General features: G+C 36.7%; 3 protein-coding genes across 3 annotated transcripts; 1 reads left to right on the top strand and 2 right to left on the bottom strand.

Annotated features, from left to right (window-relative positions):
- Window positions 1–207: 207 nt before the first annotated feature.
- On the bottom strand, window positions 208–3,255 carry LOC143560552 (uncharacterized). The gene is made up of 5 exons (XM_077048833.1): window positions 3,083–3,255; window positions 1,877–2,860; window positions 1,024–1,121; window positions 836–913; window positions 208–725 (listed from the first exon to the last, which is right to left on the bottom strand). Exons 1-5 carry the CDS (start codon window positions 3,253–3,255, stop codon window positions 208–210), a joined length of 1,851 nt encoding a protein of 616 aa, XP_076904948.1.
- A 578-nt stretch (window positions 3,256–3,833) lies between these two features.
- LOC143560551 (peroxisomal membrane protein 13-like) lies at window positions 3,834–6,508 on the top strand. Its single transcript, XM_077048832.1, has 5 exons — window positions 3,834–4,013; window positions 5,294–5,540; window positions 5,754–6,049; window positions 6,156–6,248; window positions 6,354–6,508. Exons 1-5 carry the CDS (start codon window positions 3,834–3,836, stop codon window positions 6,372–6,374), a joined length of 837 nt encoding a protein of 278 aa, XP_076904947.1. The 3' UTR covers window positions 6,375–6,508.
- Window positions 6,509–12,244: 5,736 nt separating this feature from the next.
- On the bottom strand, window positions 12,245–13,939 carry LOC143560548 (F-box/LRR-repeat protein 12-like). The gene has a single exon (XM_077048828.1). It carries the CDS (start codon window positions 13,452–13,454, stop codon window positions 12,273–12,275), a length of 1,182 nt encoding a protein of 393 aa, XP_076904943.1. The 5' UTR covers window positions 13,455–13,939; the 3' UTR covers window positions 12,245–12,272.
- Window positions 13,940–14,759: the final 820 nt, after the last annotated feature.

The raw sequence follows: 14,759 nt of genomic DNA, 5'->3' as shown, positions 1-14,759 counted from the left end.
GACAATCTTTTGATATATCGTAGCATCAAAATCTTCTTCATCTTCAAATTTAGAAACTTTTATACTCGGATGCAATGGAATTTGAGCAGGATTACAAATCTTGATTCCCGCTTAAGCTTAAATTTGCTTAAATTTTCTTGGCATGCGCTTCTTGCTTAATTTTTATCCCATCCTTGCTTTGTGAAACTTCAATTCCGAGATAATAAGTTAGCTTTCCCAATCCGACATCTTAAAGTTTAAAGGCATCTCGCGCTTAAACTTCATTATTAAGTTTAAATTGGAACCCGTCACTATTAAGTCGTCAACGTACACACCGACTATTAAAAGGTCGGCTCCAATTTTTTTTCGGTATACCGCTTGTTCTTCTATGCACCGGTGAAACTTCATATTTAACAAAATACCGTTCGGCTTTGTATTCCACGCCCTAGGAGCTTGCCTTAAGCCGTACAACGCCTTGGATAATTTGTATACTTTGTGCTCCTCACCCTTTTTAACAAATCCAAGCGGTTGAGTAACAAATACTTCTTCTTTTAACTCACCATGTAGGAACGCGGATTTGACATCGAGGTGATGCAATTCCCAACCTCCATTCGCTGCGAGAGATAATAACAAACGAACCGTTTCGAGTCTAGCCACTGGTGCGAAAACCTCGTCAAAATTGACTCCAGGTTGCTGAACATAACCCTTTGCCACGAGTCTCGCCTTGTGTTTATTAAGCGATCCATCTGCGTTTATTTTAACCTTGAAAACCCACTTTAAACCAATCACATTTGCACCACTGGTAACTCGGTCAACGTCCACGTATTATTTTTATTTATCGAGTCAATCTCGATACGCATTGCTTTCACCCACTCCGGTTTCGATTTTACATCATCAAAACAAACCAGTTCATCATTAGCAAGAAATAACAAATCTTCATCAATTATACTCGAATTCAAGACATAATCATTAAATGTATCGGGGTAACCGTCGCTCGAGAAGATCTCCGAACAGCCGGCTCAGGTGTAACTGTGTTGCTTGTACCATCAAGGCTTGTTGGAGCATTTTCAACTATCGGTTCTTCATTGTCTTCTTCACCCCCGTCACCACTTGAACTCGTAGAGTTTGACCCAGGGCTCGACCTGATGTTTTCGGTATAAACGCTTCATTCTCCAGTGTCAGTTTCATCACCAAAGTTAACCCAAAACTTTCCAGGTGCTCGATCCTGCTCGTCGATTGTTTCGGTACTTTTACCCCAATTCCAACTTTGTTTTTCATCAAACATCGTGTCACTCGCTCGACTCACAACAATTTTTCTAGTCGATGGATTGTATAAACGATACGCTGCCGAACCTTTCTCGCTTCCGAGATAAACTAAACGAGTCGAACGATTGTCTAACTTCTTAATATTTCCCGCAACTATTTTCGAATACGCAACGCAACACATCCAAAAACTTTAAGAAATTTAAGATCCGGTTTCTTCATTTTAACATCTCATACGGTGTTTTGTCTTTTAACGCTCGAGATGGAATTTTATTAATCACGTCGGTTGAATGCCTCACCGCTTCACCCCACATATAATTCGGTACAAGTCTCGCTTTTAATATGCTCCGAGTCATATCCAATATCGTGTGGTTCCGTCTCTCTACAACACCATTTTGTTGTGGTGTATATGGAGCGGTTAAATGCCGAATAAACCCCTCGTTTATAGAGAACCGATTGAAATCACGAGAAGGATATTCTCCCTCTCGATCGGTTCGAAACGTCTTGATTTCTCACTATTTTCTGCTTCCACCATGACTTTAAATCGCTTGAAGGTATCAAATGCTTAACTTTTTTCCTTCAACAAAAAGTCCACATGAAACGTGAAAAATCATCAATTAAGACGAACACGTACCTATTTCCGGCTATGGTACTAGGAGTAATGGGCCCACATAAGTCTCCATGGATTAGTTCCAAGGCTTGGGTTGCCCTAAATGTCGCCGACTTCGGAAACGGTTTCCTCGTTTGCATCCCAACTAAGCACGAGTCACAAATTTGATTTTTTTGATCAACTTTTGGCATTTCAACGATCATATTATTTTTCACCATTTGTTTCATAGACTCGAAATTTAGGTGTCCTAGTCTCACGTGCCAAAGCCAATTCTCTTTATCAATCTGGGCTTGTAAACACACGGGTTTCCCCCTCTTTAATTTAATTGTATAAAGACGATTCTTGGATCGACTAACCCGCATCAACAATTTTCCTTGATCATCATACATCAAGTAATCGTCTTTCATACGAATATCACAACCACTTCCTATTGCTTGCCCAAGACTAATAATATTACTTTGTAAACTAGGAATATAAAAAATGTCGGTCAATAATTGTTGCTCCCCCGTTTTACCGACTAGCAATATCGACCCTTTCCTGCAAATATCAACATAAGACCCATCTCCAAATTTAACTTTGCTACCAACACGCTTATTTAACTCAGAGAAAAAAGATAAATTACCTGTCATATGGTTGCTCGCACCGTTATCCAAATACCACAAGTCTTGTTCGTCTGAACCACCCTTGTAATCTTTTGGTATAACCTTCTGTTCATTCAAGTACACTTTTTCTGGAACATACTGCACCATATAGATGGACGGGTCTTTCTCTTTTACTTCGGCCAAATGTGCTTCTCTCTCTTTCCTTCGTTCCGGACACCTTGAAACGAAGTGACCAAATTCATCACAACGAAAGCATTGAACTTCCGAGTAATCCTTTTTACCCTTTCGTTTATCCCCTTCGTTGGACCCTCCTTGTGAACCACGATTCTGATTGCCAGGTCCACTACCACCTCCATTACCATGTCCTCGATTCGAACCTTTCCCGTGCCCCCTACTCAATTGAAGACTGTTTCGAACTCGAAGAGGATTCGGAATTATTAAACAAAAGTTTACCTTCTTCAGAACGTAACACGTGCCCTTTGATACGCTCCTCGTAAGCCTTCAACCTCCCGACAACATCCTCAAAACCGACTGTTTTAAGGTCTAACACTTGCTCGAGGAATGCTACAACTTGGATAAACCTGCTCGGCAGGCTTGTGAAGAATTTCTGAACTAGCTTCCTTCATACGGTTGTCCAAGTGTGGCTGCTTTAGAAGAGATTGCGGTTATTCTGGAGGCGTACTCATCAATGGTTCCGGTTTCTTTCATCATAAAATCGTCAAATTCACGTATTAACGTATGAAGTCTAGCATCCTTCACATGTTCCGCACCCATATTTCTTGACTTTATGGCATCCCACATCTCTTTTGCCAATTTAAAATTATCGATTTGAAGTATCTGTTCCTCGGGAATCGACTAAAACAGAAGCGCCTACGCGATGTTATTTTTCTTCACATCATTAGAGCCCAGGTCAATTACATCCCAAACTCCGTGAATCCCAAAAATAACCTCGAAATGCATATTCCAAATCGTGTAGTTCGTTTTCGTCAAACGCGGACACTGAAACGACCCGGAGATCGTCTCCTTTTTCGCTTGGTTCGCGTCACCCATCTTGTTTCTTCGGCTGCAAGTTTTCGAACAAGACTTTGGTGTAACTGGTTCAGTTTTTCCAGCCTACACGATTAAACCCAGTTCTGAATCTAATCCGAACACACCTTTCGGTTTTAAAGCTAAACACCACAGATTATATTTTAATTAATTGAAATATCAATTAATGTGAAATCTTACTTTTTTTCTTTTTGGCCTTTCGAACCAAACCAAGACCCAATAATTGGACTTGAGCAGATCCCAAAATCCACCACTACATCTGCCAACCAAATAATTCCCTCACGTCACGTTGTAGGTTACTCCGGTAATTGGTTGCCCAGGTCCTTCAATTGATGAACGCAGCAACCGAAAGAGGATGCAGGTTGAATAAGTCGACTGAACGCTGCTCACCAGTCGGAACTCCCTCACGTCGCAGGTCGGTTCCGATTGCAGGTCTTGAACGCCGCCGGTGGGAGTTTCCTCACGTCACAGGCTACTCCGACCACAGGTCCGACCTTCACGCCGGTTTCCAGGTATGTCGATTAACAACGCTCTGATACCAATTAATGGAATTGGTACCAGGTATGGAACACGAACTCACACACGAACACGAATATTATTAGTGAGAAACTTTACAAAACTCAATTACAATCTCTAACCCCAAAGCACGGGTATTTATAATTTAACCTATCACGTTTAGACTACAACTAGGATTGCTAAATAATAGGACATAATAATTATACTAACAATTAAATCTAAACACATTTAATTGTTTATAATTATCCACTTCTTAAATCTTGTTACTTAACCTTGCACGCCAAGTAATGCACTTGAACTGAAATTCCCAACAATAGAGTATCACTTCTTGTCCAAGAAATAAACAAAAATTGCAGCAGCTAAATTCTGTTTGACCAGCGGCTGCGTAAGGCTGGTGGCCACAGCAGGGTTGGCCGCAACTGCAAAATTTAGGCTAAACAAAATAATTAAAGGGTCACAAGGTTGGTTTTGTCTAAACGGTCCAATATCAACTAGCAAGATAATCAATCTTATTACATTGGAGGGTCTCACGAGGGTGTATTTGTTGGCTAAACAATTGAGGGTTTTCTCAATACTAAAACTTGCTGCCAACGAAATACTCCAAGAGTAGGTCTGCATCTGTGCTGGTAATACCAAAAAACTCAAAACTATGGCCTAAAAGATTAACTGTCTCATCTCTGTAATTCTGTACTGGATCATCCGACCCACTATGCGTAGCTGGAATATCATCTTCAATTTCTAAACTATTTCTTTCTGTTTTATTCCATTATTATAAGCTTTAAACAAACCTTGATTTTGAACCTCAAAACCTGTCAATCTCAATCTTCCAGTTGGCCTGAGTTTACTAGTATCGGTTTCCCCTCTTCTTTCTAATCAGTCGCCACACCTAACATATCTTTGTTTATATTCAACTATCATCCTGACTTTACTAGTTTCGGTTTGATAAAACCAAATGTTTTTCTCTTCATATCCACTACCCCATTCTGTAACGTACAACCTTCGATAGGATATTTGTATAAAGATATATAACCAGAATTATACAGACGGTTTGAGTATTTGAGTTACGGGTGGCAGAAAAACTATATAACTACAATATTCAGTTTTATACCAGTACAACACTATAATATCAGCTATCGCTATCTATTCTTTTTGTAACATATGCATAAATACACATGATATATAAACATAACACAATCTTGCATATCACATCATTGTACATATAATATATATATATATATATTAAGAGTCTTATCTGTCTTGATATTAACATAAATATATTTTCTTTGACAATTCAGGCAGTGGTCCACCTCCCAAACCATGGGAACGGGCTGGCGGGCCGTCTTCTGGTCCCGCTCCTTTTAAACCACCATCTGCAGGGAGCACAAGTGATGTAGTTGAGGCTTCGGGTACTGCAAGACCAGGTGAAATTGTTAATACAAATGATACAACTTCAGCAATTAATAGAAATACACTTGGGAGACCTGTACCCTCTAGGCCATGGGAACAACAACAGACGTACGGAGGTAACCACCATTTCATCTTTAACGAGCTAAGTGCCTAACTAACAAAATTACTAAAGCTTGGTCGGTTTTCTATTTTGATAATCAATTATTTAGCCCAGAAAAACCATCAAAGTTTAACCAACTTTTAAAATAATTGAGTTAATACCACCATGGTTTCAATTCTACCTTTACAGTTTACGCTTAACTGGACCATTTGTTTATCTTATGTATCAGGTGCGGGTTATGGTTCCACTTTGGGTTACAACTCTGGTTATGGGACTGGAGGTTATGGTTCTTATGGTGGAATGGGATCTTATAATAGTGGCTTATATGGAAACAGCATGTATAGAGGAGGTTACGGTGGCATGTATGTTGGAGGTTCCGGTGGCATGTATGGTGGAGGAATGTATAATAATAGTTATGGAATGGGTGGTATGGGCATGGGCGGCCCATATGGTGACGGGGATCCCAATAATCCATTTGGCGCGCCTTCACAACCTCCAGGATTTTGGATTTCTTTGATGCGTGTGGTAAGTAAAATAACATTATTATGGTATACTCTAGAACGTTAAAAGTCTAATGAAGCTGGTATAAATTCACATGTGAATCTTATAACTTATCTCTTGATGTGTTCAGATGCAAGGAGTTGTAACAGTCTTTGGACGAGTAGCAATGCTGATTGACCAAAACGCACTGGCGTTTCACATGTTCATGTCGGCTCTTCTTCAGGTATAATCTAAATTTCTGAATAAAATGATGTGCGCTTTAAACTAAAGCATAACTCAAATTGACCCATTTTACCATAATACTATTTGCAATTGTTTGATCGGTCAGGATTATTATACGGAGAGTTAGCCAGATTTGTATTCCGAATCTTGGGTGTTAAAACAAGGCGTATCAAGCCTGGACCGAATGGACCCCATGGTCCTCAAACTCAAATCGAGGGGCCGAAAGGTGCACTTGCTGGTGGTTGGGATGGTGTATGGGGAAACAATTGATGTTTGTTAGAAACAAACAAGCAAACAAAAGAGGTGCAGACTATTTGGAGATGATGAGATAATGTGATTGTTTACTCTGCATGAGTAGTAAACTAGTAATCTATAATATGTAACAGAAAAAAAAGAGTTTGATGAAATTATAATGAAAGTATTTGATGAAATTGGAATTTGAATTCTATAACCAATAACCACTAATTCCTTAGATTAGCTGAAATATTTTAAGGGTCAAGTTATTCTATAAAGAGTAAAAAAAATGAGAAGTGTAAGAAGCCATAAATAATTGACATGTGTCAAGGGGGGGCAAAAGAAAAAGGGTATATAGGTAATTGTACACATTTTCTCTCTTCACATGCAAGACACATGTTAATACCCCCAACATTTTAGAACGTTTATAACTTTTTCCTATGACATTTTTTTATAAAAATAGTATCATAATAACAAGCGTTTTTTTATCTTTAATTCGAGTATGATTTTTGTTACGTAAAATTTAAAACAAAAATCACGTCATTGTGTCTTTTCGCACACTATTGTGTTTTTTTGCTCATCATTGTGTCTTTTCGAACACCATTGTGTCTTTTTCGTCATTGTGTCTTTTTTCGCACACCATTGTGTCTTTTCGCACACCATTGCGTCTTTTTTCGTTATTGTGTTTTTTCGCACACCATTGTGTCTTTCGCACACCATTGTGTCTTTTCGCTTATCATTGTGTCTTTTTTCGTCATTGTGTTTTTTCGCTTATCATTGTGTCTTTTTTCGTCATTGTGTCTTTTCGCTTATCATTGTGTCTTTTTCATCATTGTGTCTTTTTTCGCACACCATTGTGTCTTTTTTCGCCATTGTGTCTTTTCGCTTATTATTGTGTCTTATTTCGTCATTGTGTCTTTTTTCGTCATTGTGTCTTTTCGCACACCATTGTGTCTTTTTATCTAATACATAAAACACAATGCTTAATACATGTTACACAATAACATGTATTAAGGATTTTTCTAGATCTCGTCTACTCAGTCCAAACTCGTCTTCTTGGTACAAATTCACCCTAAATGCGTCTTGAAAGACTGAATTTGAAGGCACAATTTCCCATGTTTTTGGAAGTTGTGGGGACCCGTTAGGAAACATTAAAAGACCGTCGGAAAAGATTGTTTTATTAGAAGAACTTTTAATACCATGATCATTAAAACACACCAGTGACCGCTTGTCGCCAAAGCCGGTCCGGTTGCGTTTTGAATCGCCACCACCATTTAGCTAATAAGCCCAAATTCATATTCCTTAACGAACCCAGAACGACGCCCCCTTGTTTTCTCTCCGCCATCACCCGATTCCAACTTACCCAATGTATTTTCCTTTTTAACATGTTAAAAACACATTGTTACATAATCTTTTTTTGAGCTTTTACATATAAACACATGCAGAAGGCGTTTTCATTAAATTTTTTTTTTAAATCAGTTAAAAAAAGGTAAAAAAATAATATTTTTTTTATTGGAATGTCTTCTACATGTATATATAAGCAAAAACTCCAAAAAAGTTAATGGTAAAACTAACTTTTTACATGTGAAATCGAGTTTTATATTATTTTTTTTACATGTAAAAGGCATGGTTCCCTAGTTCCCCACTTTTTTTAAGTTCCCCATTGAACCCTCCCCAATTTATAATTATAATTTTACATATGACAAAAAATATATTATTTAGTTTGTTTTTTATAATTTCGTGTAATTGTATATTTTATTATATAAATAAGAAATACTATATTTATATTTATACTAAATAAAGGTTGGTTTAAACTTGCAATACTAGTCAAAGTAAATATGTGAAGTTCAGGCACGAGCTCTTAAAGCTCCGCTTAATTTGAGCTTTTAGTGAGTTGATCTCAACTAATTCATGAGTAGCTCGACTCGTTTACATCCTTAGAACAACTGTATATAATAACAAAACCCTGCAACAATATATTGAGAAACTGACTAGTGTTTCGTAATGGCAAACTGTATATAAGAACAACCCTGCAACAATACATTATTAGAACAACTGTATATAAGAAGATTAGAGATATGTTATCTAGTGTTTCGGCACACCAGTGGCAACAGTAAAATGTATCGTAATGGCAAATATTACTCTACCTTCTATGCCCCAGCTGAAGAACTACCAAACTATTAAACTGTTTAAAAGTTCCGACACGTTTACACAAGAACAGGTTGGGTTATGTTATATCACTAATAAGTTGAGCTAAAAAAAGATGAAACAACATAGATTCATACATAATTTGGATTAACAATCTTTCTAGTAGGAATCTATATATGTCCACTATCAATCATGAACAATATCTCAATTAAGTGCATATTCTTTAAAAAAAACGGTTGCTTTTAATATCAAGCATGCCCATAATTACATATTAATCTCCTAAAGAAAAAAAAATATCTACTGGTATGAGAAAGATGCATGCAGCATTCCATATCACCTACTTACGTGTCTAAGACGTTGATGATAAGATCACTCATTGACATCTGGCAACTAAGAAGAGAAGTCAAACCTTTGACGCCGTTATATGACATGAAGGCAAGATTATCATGTGTAATGTGTTGCACATTAATATCAACGCTCCCTTAGGTGAGCATTTTAAACCTTTTTATATATAATTTCACTCTCAGACTCACCACCATTAATATTAACACACCATTAAACTGATTAAAATCTAAATGTGACTAGAATGCATCAAGAAACGATAATATATTAACAAAAATACGAACTTAAAAATCAATTAAAAGAGATTCAAGATTTATTACCTTAATAAAAAATAAGTGATTTGAACGTTGTCCACGTCTCTGTTGGTCGATTTGCCAAGTGGCCCATTTTTAGCAATTCATTCCATGCACCACTATCTTCCACCGCTAAAACCATGTCGGCATCTTCAGCCAAAGCACACACCTTCTATTCAAGGCATAGCTTCAATGTATCTAAACGTCGTCCCTCTGAACTCTTTTTGTACACTTTCACCATGAGAAATTGGTTTCTAGCCGAGCCTGAGGTAAAATCAGTCAAAGATTTTGCGGGGAATTTCACAGATATATGGCAAGACATGAGGGTCACAATGGTGATTCCTCCACTAACGGCAGCACTTTACATATGCGTTATGATGTCAGTAATGATGTTCATCGAACGCTTGTACAAGACTGTTTGGTCATTTTGGTGAAGACTATGGGAAAAAAAGAGGTATAAGTTGGAAGCCCTTAGCCCTAAAAGAAGATTTGGAGCAAACAGATGTTACCCCATGGTATTGGTTCAAATACCTGTGTTTAATGAAAAAGAGGCACACATGTTTATTTTAATCTCTGTTCTATGCATATATTTCATAGCATAATTAGAGAAATCAATGAATATCCAGAAATACCATATAAATCACCACAAAAAGGTACTCTTATTTACGGTTAATGTTTTATGCGTGTGAAATATACTACTAACTTACAATCTTATCAGGTCTACAAACTCTCTATTGGATCTGTGTGCACTCACATGGCCATCGGACCGTCTCATTGTGCAAGTTCTTGTGACTCCACCAATCAGTATCTAAGGGTAACCCCCAACACACACACACTTAAAATCTCAAAGATAAATGATCTATTTACTAAGTAAATCAGTAATTATATGCAGAAAATGGTGGAATCAGAGTGCAAAAAGTGGATTGAGAGAGGAGTGAATGTGAAATATGAAACCAGAAACAACAGAAATGGATACAAAGCTGGTGCTCTTCGTGAAGATTTAAAAAAGGATTATGTGACCGATTGCGAATTTGTAGTCGGTCATATTTGATGCAGGTTTCCAGCCGGATGAAGACTTTCTTTGCTAATGAATGCATCATGACTCGGCTCCAAGAGATGTCACTGACTCGCCTATCATTTTGCTGTTGAGCAAGAGGTGGGTTCTTCAACTTGTCAATTTTTCGGTTTTAATGGTAAGAATAAGAATGTTTGTTCACATACAAGGTTGTAAATGAGCCCCGCCTATGAATCACTCGATATCGGCTAGCTAAAAACTCAAATCAAGACGAGTTTAAACGAGCTCGAGCCTAAAAATTCATTGTTTAATAAACGAGCCCAAGCTTAGCTTATTGAACTCATGTGTGCCCGCAAGCCTAAACATCCTTTTCATATAGCTTATATAGCGAATAAATACGATATATATTTTTTCATATAGCTTATATAGCGAATAAATACGATATATATTTATACAATAAGTATTACTATATAAAATTATAATAAAATATAACTAAATAATATGGTTATGATAAATCTAAAAACACTTGGCTATAAATATACATAAAAAATAAAAACTTATGTAAATTAATTACCAAATAAATAAGAGTCAAGATTGAGCTTGAAAACTACAACTCGAGCTTTAGACATAGAGCTCGAAACGAGCCGAGCTCGAGCTTAAACATGGCTTCACTTATGCAGATAGAGCTGGCTCACGGACCTAAACAAACCTTTTCTCATTTATATGATAATAATTATTATATAAAAAACTATGATAAAAATAATTAAATAACATATTACGTTATATATATAAATATAAATGCATATAAATTAATAAATAAATAAATATGAGGCAAGCTCGAGCTTGAAAAGAAGAATTCACGAGTCGAGCTCAAGCTTTAAAAACATAGCTTGAAATGAGCCACTAAGCTTGACTTGTTTACATCTAACATCCCTACTCAAATAGATTATAAAAGAGAGTATTTTGAGAATGTAAATGGTATTTTTTATGATATTAGGGGACAGTGTGTATGACGTATAAAAGCAATTGAAGATGCTGGTGGCTGGAAAGACAGAACCACTGTGGAAGGGGTGGAAATTTCTCTTTGTTGGAGGTGAGTTGCGGTGTCGAATATTAAATTATTTTTCATCAAATTAATAATCTAATCTATAGGTCAAAAACGAACTCCCGAGTACCTTCAAAGCTTAACAATATCAACAGCCCCCGTTGGTCATGTGGTCCCGCTAATCTACTCAGAAAAATGTTGAAAGAATTCATCTTGTGTGAGTTATAACCGCCCCCAACTAATTAATTAGTGAATTAAAGTTGTTATTAAGGAGGCTACAATGTGTTGGAATGAAGTGTGTGATATGTATGTTGCAACCATAAACGGTGTTGAAAGCCTCCATCATATCGTTGCAAACACCAGCAAAGCAAAAGATTCATTTTGAAGATAGGCATTGCTGACATGGATGATGGCTCTAGCGGTGCAATGAGACGATAGATACATTCACATTCACACGTTCGGATTCGTTTTGTTTCGGTTTTGATTTTGGTTTCGATTAGACTCTTAACTGTTTTAAGTAACTTTGATGAAAACTTTTTGGTTTCGTTAGCCTAGAAGCTTTTTGATGAATCAACTTGTTAGCTATATTTACAGAACAATAAACAAACCGAAAGCTTCAATAGCTTTGAGAGAAGAATGTTAAATATATTCAATTCATATCACTTATTCGTGATCACAACTTAAGCACTTCAATATAGTGTGTGCTTTTTCACTGTATCTTAACACCAAACATGACCCAACGTGACCTAAAACCCAATTACACTAAGCCTCCGAATAACCCGAAACCAAACTTAGCCGGTTGGGTCAAATTCACCATGTTTGAAAGGCTTTAGAAATATCCACATATTAACCAAATATTCACTATAAACTAGATAAACCCCTGTGACATTTTAACCAAATACACTTCAAAATAACTTCCATCTAAAACAATCTTTTAACAAATTACCATCAAAAGAAATGTTTAGGCATAATACACATAACTTCTTCAGGTTTCATTTCAACATCCCATCTTGCCATCTTGAACATCGCTATCGCCAACGAACTCACTCTTTGACATCTCGTAATATAAATAACTGAGAGACGTTTACACCCGTTCCTTAAAGCCAATAACCCTCGATCACAAAACCCCCGACACCCATTCACATGAACCCGCTCTAAATTATCACAATATTTGCCGATGGACTCCCATCCCGAAACCCCAATCTCAGTACACAAAGACAAATTCCACTCTTTTAACAACGGACACCCTTTCGATATCTCCATTATTGTTTCATCACCAACCGTTCTACATAACCGAAAATTCAAAATTTTAATATTTCTACCAAGCCCGTGACCAATCGCTCTTAAACCGTCCCCACGAACGCACCAACTAAGAGAAGAAACATTCAGATACTCGAGCCCGCCTCCACTCAAAATACCCAAAATGCCCTCGGGTTCAAGCTTGCAAGAATCAGCTTCCAAACAGGCCAAAGTTTCAGAACACCTGTCAAACCCAACTCCTTTGACTTTCTCACAGTGTGAAATCTTGATCGCTCGAATCTCACGACAATTGTTTGTAATAAAAGAGATTCCTGTGTCGGTTATACGAGAACACCACTCGAGATTCAAGTCTTTTAAAAACCGACACGATCTGGCTATTAGTTTTAACCCGTTATCGCTTATATCGCAACGATAAAGACTAATAAACGAAAGATTTGGACAACCGCTAGCAACCGAAGAAAGACCCATGTCGGTAACTTTGAAACAGCAATCGAGATAAAGCGACTTCAGCTTTGACCCGTGATTTTGCAGTTGACTTAAACCCGCATCTTGAAGATTTACACACCCAGATAAAGATAAGAGCTCTAATCGCGTAAAACGTTTAATCAACTTATCAAGAATGATTGAATCAATGTCGGTAATAGTTTTAGACAGCGAGTCCCGGTTTAACCGAAAGAACGAGCATCCAAATTCCAAGGACTTACGTGTTATATTTTGAATATGAAGCATGCGGTGACAGGTTAGACCAAAAGATTGTCGGTCAGCACTCGAGTCAAACTTTTCAAAGATGAAAAACAAACAATCATCAGGAAGATGCATAATAGAAGAATAACTGTCTTGATCAACTACCTTCATTTGTAAGCTGGTCATTGGTATCTAACGGTTGTAAAGCTCGGATTTTTATAACAATTTGTTTATAATGTGATTCAATATCATGAATGGTATGTGTGTCACCATAACCGTATCCTACTTGGACGCCACATTGGCGGCATAATAACTTTGTTTTTGAACTGTGGTTGTTTAAACAAACTGGAAAACAAGATGGCTCGTCTAATTGAGTGAATCGACTGAGATCGATGGATTCAAAAGATATAGAACCTTTTTTTATGGATTTGCGATACTTAGAGCCGATTTCGGATGTTATTCGGTTTGAGGATGCTAGATTCAGAGGGTATCCACATGAACCACAACTGTTTTAAAGAAACCGAAACAAAGATTAGCACAAGGCAGTTTTACTTTTCCATCCGTTTTAATGACATAGTAGCTTATTAAAAGAAGATGAAACTACATGTCTAGAGATATTGAATCAAGATAAATCAGTGTGAGTGTTTCATGTGAGAAAATCAAAATTAAATGATTAAGATTTGTTCTGTGTGTTCTAATATGATCTTCTCACTGTGCACACACACACGCATACATACACAAGGTAAGCTTCATTACAAAACACTAAGTTATTGTAAGAACCAACCTAAATCATTTGATATAATTTTTATCAATGATTTATATACAGTTGTAAATATTTCTTTTTTACCTGTACATACAATTATATATGTATGTTATGTACATAATTTGTTGATATGTTCTTCAAGTTTTTAAACATTTACCTACACATGTGTAAGTTCTATAAATATATATATATATATATATATATATATATATAGGAATGAATATGTGATATGGATTGATTGAAATGAATGGAATAGAGAAATTACCTGTATGAGACATCGGTGGATTGGGACATAATAATAATAATAACAGGGCGATTGGATGAAAAACGTTCTTCATGCGATCGATCTGGATTAATATTAGTATTAGTAATAATATAATAGGGTTAGGGTTGTGGTTGTTGACAAGGTCGAAGGGGTAAGAGAGAGATTGGTATGAACGCCTTCAGATGCGACTAATTCTCAGTCAACTGTGGGTAATCAATGGCAATCAAGAATGTCTTTCTTAACCCATCTTAATTCCATATAAGCTCTACATCATCATCTTTCTTGTCGAGGTCATGAGATATACACTAACCCATCTTAATTTCATATAAGCTCTACATCATCATTTCTTTTCTCTTTTACTCTATGTCATTTAAAGAAAATGGTTTAACCCATTTAACACATAATTAATATAACAAATCAATTAGTAATTAATACATAATTAATATATATTGTTCCTTTTAAC

Source organism: Bidens hawaiensis, unplaced genomic scaffold, assembly GCF_021521415.1.
Source record: "Bidens hawaiensis isolate Kalapana, Puna unplaced genomic scaffold, B.hawaiensis_p1.1 tig00020379_1, whole genome shotgun sequence".
NCBI classification, from domain to species: domain Eukaryota; kingdom Viridiplantae; phylum Streptophyta; class Magnoliopsida; order Asterales; family Asteraceae; genus Bidens; species Bidens hawaiensis.
Note: the sequence above shows the minus strand (reverse complement) of the source record. Positions and strands in the feature narration are given on the sequence as shown.

Coding starts and splice junctions, on each gene's coding strand:
- LOC143560552 (XM_077048833.1), bottom strand. CDS start 3,255: ATGTGGGATGCCATAAAGTCAAGAAATATGGGTGCGGAACATGTGAAG. Junction 2,861..3,082: donor GCAGCCACACTTGGACAACC/GTATGAAGGAAG, acceptor AGTTCGAAACAG/TCTTCAATTGAGTAGGGGGC. Junction 1,122..1,876: donor AGTACCATAGCCGGAAATAG/GTACGTGTTCGT, acceptor CGAAAACATCAG/GTCGAGCCCTGGGTCAAACT.
- LOC143560551 (XM_077048832.1), top strand. CDS start 3,834: ATGAACGCAGCAACCGAAAGAGGATGCAGGTTGAATAAGTCGACTGAA. Junction 4,014..5,293: donor ACCTTCACGCCGGTTTCCAG/GTATGTCGATTA, acceptor TAACATAAATAT/ATTTTCTTTGACAATTCAGG. Junction 5,541..5,753: donor ACAACAACAGACGTACGGAG/GTAACCACCATT, acceptor CTTATGTATCAG/GTGCGGGTTATGGTTCCACT.
- LOC143560548 (XM_077048828.1), bottom strand. CDS start 13,454: ATGACCAGCTTACAAATGAAGGTAGTTGATCAAGACAGTTATTCTTCT.